The sequence below is a fragment of the Bubalus bubalis genome, chromosome 6, assembly GCF_019923935.1.
Source record: "Bubalus bubalis isolate 160015118507 breed Murrah chromosome 6, NDDB_SH_1, whole genome shotgun sequence".
In the NCBI taxonomy this organism is placed as follows: domain Eukaryota; kingdom Metazoa; phylum Chordata; class Mammalia; order Artiodactyla; family Bovidae; genus Bubalus; species Bubalus bubalis.
In genome coordinates, this window is record NC_059162.1 from 18,528,762 (window position 1) to 18,538,039 (window position 9,278).

Consider the following 9,278-nt stretch of genomic DNA (forward strand, 5'->3'; position numbering starts at 1 on the left):
AAGCACACACTAAGGTCTCATAAACAGACTTAAGTAAAGAGATAAAAGAGCCTCTGCAGTCATTATCCATTCCAAGAGGTAATAATATCATGGGTGACACCTTGACTGGAATCTTAAATAAGAAAACAAGTTTAAAAAAGACAGCTTGACTAGATGATCTTTGGGGTTCTTTCTAAAGATCTGATTTCATGATTTATCAACATTTGGTCTCTGATGTCCCTGCACACACTCCACTCAACTTCAGTTAAAGTTGATAATTCATTATCAACACATTATGCTTCACACCTTGTTGAACATCAAAGAGGTCTCTGGCAGGTGGGGTTGATACTAGCCCAGATTTGGGAGCTGCTAATGCAATCTCAGGTGGGTGGGTAGGGAAGTGACAAGGTGAAGATGGGGGTGGAACTGGACTTGTTTGGGAATGAATTGGGACATCTCAAAGAGAGCAGCTCCTCCCTAACATGGACCATTATTCCTTCTATAAAAAGGCTGCTATCCCCACTAGCAGCACCCTGTAAGCTACTTCAGCCTCCATCCTACTTGTTCCTCTGGTGAACCAGGTAAGTGAGGAGAATTTAGGGGTATAAATTACGAGAATCCAAGATGTGCTGTAAGGCAAACAGGCTCTGGGTACCAGGCTCCTTTTTAATATATGTACTTGGGGGAACTTTGGTATACGTTTAACTTTGTTGAGGAGGAAAGTAAAGACTGAGACGAGTAGTACCTCCTTCTTTGGGGTCATTTCCTTAAAGATCACAATGCTCAAGTTATCCACCAGGAAAGTTGCCTCCTTTGAGATTTTTCTCTCTGATGTAAAGCCTAAGAGTCGTGCTCATCATCCGCAGTCACACGCAACTCTTTGCTACCCCATAGACTGTAGTCTGTCAGGCTCCTCTGTCCATGGAATTCTCTAGGCAAGAATACTGGAGTGGATTGCCATTTCCTCCTCCAGGGGATCTTTCTGACCCAGGGATTGCACTCACATCTCCTGGGTCTCCTGCATTGGCAGGATTCTTTACCACTCACTGGACCACTTGGGAAGCCCAAAGCCTGAGGGTCAGTCCTGCTTAAAGAATAAAAACAGAAGCTGAGCCTCATAGCCAACAGCCCCTAGCTCCATATTGCCTAGGTTTATGTTTGGCTTTGCCTACTTAGTCTACTTCCTCTGGCCTAGAGTCTTGAGCATCCAAGTGAGTCCTGGTGCCTCTCAGCTAGAGTCAGGCACAAACAAAGATGATGGGGCTGTCCCTCCCTAGAGTGAGGGTTTGGATCCAGAGACAAACTGAGGAAATGGATAGACTAGAGCACCTAGGATTCCTATAGCTCCACAACAAAGCTCTTAAAACTACCCCTGGTAGAAGGAGGGAACCTGAAACAGAAAGTGATTGCTGCTGCATTTACTCAGGCATAGAAAGAAGAGACACTGTTCCTAATTACATCACTTTCTTGCTACTTGGGTTGAACCAGTCATTCAACTCTGGATTGGTTCTTGATTGCGACAGGATGAAATTAATTATGGCTGACTATAATTATAATGCTGCACAATTATTACAAATGACTCTACTTATCTATTTAAACATGAGAAAAGGATAATAGTAGGTGGATCTCTGTCCTTATTTTCCCTCTAGGTTAATTTGAATTTACAAAAGGATGTCAAAACTCCTACAAAGCATTGTTACTGTCATCGATATTTTCTACCAATATGCCAACCAGGATGGGGAGTGTGACATGTTGAACAAGGCAGAACTGAAAGAACTTTTGGAAAATGAGTTTGGTCAAATTCTGAAGGTAAGGCGTCCATGTCAGGACTGAACACAGCTGCAATTCTTTTCGCCACCCCTTCCTACCTTTCTGTCATAGATGCCAAACTCATAGAGGACTTTTCCTACTTGGTGAGAAAGAACAGAGTTTAGCAAAGGCTTGCAGTAAGGTCAAAAGTTGATCCATAATTTTTCCATAACATGTCCAAGGGAAGTGATCCTACTAAAAAATAGGGGGAAAATCAATGGATTAAATAATGTCCTGTGTGAGTAATTCTTCTGGAAAGAAACTGAGCTGGTTCTCAGAAAAGCTGCAAAATAGATGAAATTTATCTTATTCCCTTTCTTTGCCTTTCTTCAGATATCCTGACCACTGTCCATTTCTGAGATTCTGGCATAATAATGCTTCTGAGTTCAGGAAATTAGCATGTTACTCCTAAATCATAAAATAAAGTAACTACCACCCTCTAATGTTAGCTAAGGAGTAAATATTTGTAAACTTAGATCTAGCTCTTGATCTTCAATTCATTAAATAAAGCTGTGTACTGAATAGTTTTATTTGGATTCCTATGGAGGTCTTAAATTTGATACCAGATGCAAAACTCATCATCTTCCCCTCTAAACTCCTTACTCCTCTTCAACCAAGGCATAATCTGGTGCCATTCTTGGCTTTCTCTCTCAGCAGGATCCTCCACCCTCCAACCCCATAAAATTCACCAACAGTCTCTCAACAGCTCGTTTCTCTCCATCACTATTACTAGTCCTTGGGTTCAGACCACCTTCTACTTCCAAGCTCAACATTATATGCAAATCGAAGCATTTCACAACTCAACTCAAAATCCTTCACAGTTTCCAGCTCTAAAATTCCAAATTTCCTTAACACAACTCAAAATGCATGATCTAGTCCTGATTCATCTCTCCAGCCATATCTCTTGACTATTGAGACTGCACATTTAGCAATCCTGAATCTTTCAGTTCCTTGCTTCCTTTCAACTCCAGCTCTCTGTTCATATTGTTCCCTCTGTCTGCAACAACCTTTCTCCCCTCCCCTTTCCCCATCTCTTCATTTGACTAATTCAACCCATCATTCAAAAGACATCACTGCCTCTCATTAACCATCCTTGAACCCCCAGTGGTTGTTATTATTTATACATTAGCTAATCATATTCATTTGACCCATTCCTTAAAAAATAATTCCCTGTTCCTTGTCATCCCCAGTTGCATCCTCTTCTAGGTCTTCATTGCATATTCCTTTCTCTCTTTCTGCCCAGAATAGGGCAGTCCAGCCTAAAGGACTATGAGATTGAGCTCCACTTAATTAAGCTAAGCACTCACATGTCTACAGTCTTCCTTCAATTAGTTAGCTCAGTGTGTGCTCCACATTCACAGAGCTTCCTTTTGTACTTTGTTCCTATACAGAATCCAGATGATCCAGACACTGTAGATATCATCATGCAAAATCTAGATCACGACCATAACAAGAAAGTAGAATTTACTGAGTACCTTCTGATGATATTCAAGCTGGCTCGGGCCTGTAATAAAATCATCAGCAAAGATTACTGCCAAGCTTCAGGGTCAAAGCAAAGAGATCACAGTCACCAGGACCAAGAGGAACAGAGTGAAACAGAAGAGGAGGATGAAGGGCAAAAATCATCTTCCAGTAACTTAAGTTGGAGTGAAGGAGAGAACGATTCCCATTCCAGAGGCTCGGGAGGTAGCATTAGACACAGATCTAGGTCCAGCTCCAGAATAACTGGGCATCAAGGAGGCTTGTCTCGTTGTAGGGACAGGCAAAGCTCTAGGGAAAGAAGAAGGGAGTCAAATTCAGGCCACTCCAAGGGTAGCAAGAAAAACAAGCATGGCTCTCATCAGCACAAAAGGTCTAGGAGTGAAGAAGTTGGTTATACTCATTCAAGCAACCACAGAACAAGATCAAACTCAGGAAATTGGTCAGGTACTTATGGAGAAGAAGGGCATGTGAGCCACTCAGAGGATCAGTCTTTCAGTTCTGCTCAAAACTGGTCTGACTCAAATGAATCTCTGGGGAATAGACAACATAAGAAAAAACCAAGCCAGTCACCTAGTAAGGAGCATCATGGATTCATCTCAGGGAGTTGTGGAGGACAAGACCACTGGTCAAATTCAAATGAGGCTTCTGTTTATGGTCATGGCTGTGGCTCAGGCCAGCCTTCTCAGCAGAGATGGCACGAATCAAATGAAGGATATCAATCAGGAAATTGTGAACAAGGAAACTGTTCTACTTCTAGTTCGAGTGAGGTATCTAGTTATGGCCAACACAGGTCAGGCTCAGAACAACCATCTAGCAGTATCCAACATGGGTTTAGATCAGGTCAATCCTCTGGCTATGGACATCATAGATCTAGCTCAGGCCAGTCTTCTGGCTTTAGTCACCACGGAACTGGCATAGGTCAATCCTCTAGCTATGAACAGCATAGTTCTACTTCAAGACAGCCACCGAACTGTAGCCAACATAGACCTAGCTCAGGTCACTCTACTAGCTGTGGTCAATATGGATCTGGGTCAGGTCAGTCATCCAGCTGTGGCCAACACGGTACTGGATCAAGTCAATCTCTTAATCATGACCAGCATAGGTCTGAATCAAGTCAGACATCTAGCTATGGCCAACAAAGGACTGTCTCAGGTCAGTCTTCTGGCTGTAGACAACACAGGTCTGGCTCAGGAGAGTCTTCTGGATTTAATCATCACAGAACTGGCTTAGGTCAATCCTCTAGCTATGAACAGCATGGTTCTACCTCAGGACAGTCACAAAGCTGTGGCCAACATGGATCTAACTTAGGTCAGTCCTCCAGCTATGGTCAACATGGCTCAAGTCAGTATTCTGGTCACAGTCAACACAGGTCTGGCTCAAGTCAGTCTTCTGGCCACAGCCGACATGGATCTGGCTCAGGTCAGTCTGCTAGCTTTGGTCAGCATGGTTCTAGCACAAGAGAGTCATCTGGCTTTGGTCAACATGGATATGGCTTGGGTCAGTCCTCTAGCTATGGACAACACAGTTCTACTTCTAGACAGTCATCAAGCTGTGGCCAGCAGAGATCTAACTTAGGTCAGTCCTCTAGCTATGGTCAACATGGCTCAAGTCAATATGGCTCAAGTCAGTCTTACAGCCACAGCAGACACAGATCTGGCTCAAGTCAGTCTTCTGGCCACAGCCAACATGGATCTGGCTCAGGTCAGTCTTCTAGCTGTGGTCAGCATGGTTCTAGCTCAAGAGAGTCATCTGGCTTTGGTCAACATGGATCTGGCTTAGGTCAGTCGTCTAGCTACAGACAACACGGTTCTACTTCAGGACAGTCATCAAGCTGTGGCCAGCAGGGATCTAACTTAGGTCAGTCCACCAACTATGGTCAACATGGCTCAAGTCAATCTTCTCGCAATAGCCGACACAGATCTGGCTCAAGTCAGTCTTCTAGCTTTGGTCAGCATGGTTCTAGCTCAAGAGAGTCATCTGGCTTTGGTCAACATGGATCTGGCTTAGGTCAGTCCTCTAGCTACGGACAACATGGTTCTACTTCAGGACAGTCATCAAGCTGTGGCCAGCAGAGATCTAACTTAGGACAGTCCTCCAGCTATGGTCAACATGGTTCAAGTCAATATGGCTCAAGTCAATCTTACAGCCACAGCAGACAGAGATCTGGCTCAAGTCAGTCTTCTGGCCACAGCCAACAAGGACTTGGCTCAGGTCAATCTTCCAGCTTTGGTCAGCATGGTTCTAGCTCAAGAGATTCATCTGGCTTTGGTCAGCATGGCTCAGGCTTAGGTAAATCCTCTAGCTTTGGGCAACATGGTTCTACTTCAGGACAGTCATCAGGCTGTGGCCAGCAGAGATCTAACTTAGGTCAGTCCTCCAGCTATGGTCAACATGGTTCAAGTCAATATGGCTCAAATCAATCTTACAGCCACAGCAGACACAGATCTGGCTCAAGTCAGTCTTCTGGCCACAGCCGACATGGATCTGGCTCAGGTCAGTCTTCCAGCTTTGGTCAGCATGGTTCTAGCTCAAGAGAGTCATCTGGCTTTGGTCAGCATGGCTCAGGCTTAGGTCAATCCTCTAGCTTTGGGCAACATGGTTCTACTTCAGGACAGACATCAGGCTGTGGCCAGCAGAGATCTAACTTAGGTCAGTCCTCCAATCATGGTCAACGTGTCTCAAGTCAATATAGCTCCAGTCAGTACAGTCAGTATTCTGGTCACAGCCGACACAGGTCTGGCTCAAGTCAGTCTTCTGGCCACAGCCAACATGGATCTGGCTCAAGTCAGTCTTCTAGCTATGGTCAGCATGGTTCTAGCTCAAGAGAGTCATCTGGCTTTGGTCAGCATAGCTCTGGTTTAGGTCAATCCTCTAGCTATGGACAACATGGTTTTACTTCAGGACAGTCATCAAGCTGCAGCCAACAGGGATCTAACTTAGGTCAGTCTTCCAGCTATGGTCAATGTGGCTCAAGTCAATATGGCCCAAGTCAATCTTACAGCCACAGCAGACACAGATCTGGCTCAAGTCAGTCTTCTGGCCACAGCCGACATGGATCTGGCTCAAGTCGGTCTTCTAGTTTTGGTCAGCATGGTTCTAGCTCAAGAGAGTCATCTGGCTTTGGTCAGCATGGCTCTGGTTTAGGTCAGTCCTCTAGCTATGGGCAACATGGTTTTACTTCAGGACAGTCATCAAGCTGCAGCCAACAGGGATCTAACTTAGGTCAGTCTTCCAGCTATGGTCAATGTGGCTCAAGTCAATATGGTTCAAGTCAGTCTTCTGGCTGCAGACAACATGGATCTGTCTCAGGTCAGTCTTCTAGTTTTGGTCAGCATGGTTCTAGCTCAAGAGAGTCATCTGGCTTTGGTCAACATGGATCTGGCTTAGGTCAGTCCTCTACATATAGACACCATGGGTCTACTTCAGGACAATCATCAAGCTGTGGTCAAAATATATCTGGATCAGGTCAGTCTTCTAGCTATGGCCAATGTGGGTCTGGATCAGACCAATCTTCTCACTATAGTCAACAGAGGTCTGGATTAGGACAGTCTTCTGGCCATGTCCAGTGTGGCACTGGCCCAAGTCAGTCCTCTAACTGCAGCCAATTTGGGTCTGGATGGAGTCAGTCTTCTAGCTATGGCCAACACAGATCTGGTTCAGGTCAGTGTTCTACCCAGAGTCAACATGGATCAGGCTTGGGTCAGTGTTCTACTTCTGAACAACATAGGCCTGGCTCATGTCACTCATCTAGCTCTGAACAACGTGGTTCTGGATCTGGTCAGTGTTCTAGCTATGAGCAATATGAATTACAAGGGAGATGTAGGTCAAGTTCAAGTGGAACTCATGGTGGGTATAGTAGATCCCAAATAGGCTCAACTCCCAATCAATCAAGAAGAAACAGCCAAGAATGGTCAGGATACAGTCAAAAAGAAAGAAGTAGGAGTTGTAGCCCAACAAGTAGCAAGTCTGATGGATATGAGAGTATTTGTGGACAATCAGAAACATGTAGGCAACAAAGCCAAGGATGCAGCCAGGGTCAAACAGAATCTGGCTACAGCTATTCAAATTGTAATGAAGGGCAACCAGGAGGTAGTTATAGACAAGAGGAAAGCTCCTCAAGTTGTGGCTTTAGACAGTTTACACCGTCCTTTGGAGAATCTAGATCTAACACTAGCAATACATTGTTAATTTGCAAGGAGGATAACAGACAAGGTGGCTATTATTACCAGAGAGAAGGAGGTCACGATGGAGGGAGAGATACAAACTCAAGTTTCTACAAGTTACGGACCAGCACTCCACTCTATGAGTATGTCCAAGAGCAGAGGTGCTAATTCAAGTGATGAATAGTAAATAGAAGTGAAGTTAACTCAATTAGTAACTTAAAAAATATGAAATTTACATACAAGCAATTCATTACAAAACTTCTTTCTTAAAGTAGATATATCTATTTCTGTCTTTTCCTTTTAAACATGTAACTGTACTTAATTCCTTATTATTGTGTTCCTTCCAAAGAATGTAGGGTATGGGGACTACTTTGTTAGGAAATACAGAGTTGAATAAATGGTGTATGAAAATAAATTCAGAAGAATAATGCTAAACATTTAAGGAGCTTGGGGTTTAGTTGAAGTGTCTTTTTGACAGCTCCTTACTCACCATATGATGCCAAAACTAATCTTTCATCTCCAAAAAGCAAAAAATTATAAATGTGTCACCAGTTCTGGAGCCAAAGCTTCTCTTATAGCAACATGGACCATAATTTTCTGTATGCTCCACAATGGATGGTGGCAGAAAAGACCCTAAAAGCAAAGATGTAGCATCAATAGCATCTTTGCTTATCAAAATCACCAAGCTCCTTTTCTTAGCTACATTTTTAATGAGTAAACTAACAAGAGGCATTCTACATTGGCACCAGGTGCTTCTTCCTAACCTGTGAGTGACAGCATTTTTTTCTTAAAGGGCAGGGATGAATCAGTTCAGGATTGAAGGATCTAAATGTTAGCTCTGACTTGGTTTCAGCAAGAAAGATTTTGATTCCTACTACTAAGAATTTCCTCCAGGTTAAAAAACAAAAATTAGAAGAGCAAGAGCATGAAAACGCAATGGCTTCAAACTACCTCTGTAGTTCACTGGCCTTCCTCAGAGGAAAATATCATTTATACAGCAATGGAACAAAATACTGTCAGCAACTACTTTACAGTTTCTTAGTTTGACTGTAGTATATTTGTTTCAAGTCTCTGGATTCAAATAACTGACTGCATTAAAATTGACAATAAATAATGATCATGAAATACTGAGGTTTGTCTCATCTCTGCTTCAGTTCACTCACACACAGGTGGTCATACTATAAACTAACTTAAATAGTTATTGTCCAAGACCCTGTCCTTCACAAATAACCCAGAATATACAAATATTTTTTAATTCAAAAACAAGACAAACAACTCAGTTTTAAAATGAACAAAAGATCTGATTCAACACTTACCAAACAAGATGACCAATAAGTACCTGAAAAGATGCTCAATGTCCTTAGTCATCAGAGAAATGCAAATTAAAACATAATAAGATACTACCACACAAACACTAGAATGGCCAAAATTTAAAATGTGGGCAATACCAAGAGCTGGTATTACTGGTGAAAAGTAAAATGACATATTCACTTTGAAAAATAGTGTGGCAATTTCTTCAATTCAGTTCAGTCACTAAGTCGTGTCTGACTCTTTGGGACCCCATGAACTGCAGCATGCCAGGCCTTCCTGTCCATCGCCAACTCCTGGAGTTTACTCAAACTCATGTCCATCGAGTCGGTGATGCCATCCAACCATCTCATCCTCTGTCATCCCCTTATCATCCTGCCTTCAATCTTGCCCAGCATCATGGTCTTTTCAAATGAGTCAGTTCTTCCTCTAATTTGATATTTGTAAGTTCTTTGCATGGTGATGGTTCATTGTATGGTGGGGAAAAACAGGAAAACTTATAAAAAGAAAGTTCACCAAAATAGAAATTTTAACAGC

General features: G+C 43.0%; 1 protein-coding gene across 1 annotated transcript; it reads left to right on the forward strand.

The window, feature by feature from the left end:
* Positions 1-468: 468 nt before the first annotated feature.
* LOC123333980 (hornerin-like) lies at positions 469-8,560 on the forward strand. Its single transcript, XM_044944356.2, has 3 exons — positions 469-560; positions 1,629-1,788; positions 3,180-8,560. The coding sequence occupies exons 2-3, from the start codon at positions 1,651-1,653 to the stop codon at positions 7,599-7,601; spliced, it is 4,560 nt and encodes a 1,519-aa protein (XP_044800291.2). The 5' UTR covers positions 469-560; positions 1,629-1,650; the 3' UTR covers positions 7,602-8,560.
* Positions 8,561-9,278: the final 718 nt, after the last annotated feature.

Excerpts from the sequence above, each read along its gene's own strand:
- LOC123333980 (XM_044944356.2), top strand. The coding sequence starts at position 1,651 with ATGTCAAAACTCCTACAAAGCATTGTTACTGTCATCGATATTTTCTAC. Across the intron at positions 1,789-3,179 it reads AGTTTGGTCAAATTCTGAAG|AATCCAGATGATCCAGACAC; the intron begins GTAAGGCGTCCA and ends GTTCCTATACAG.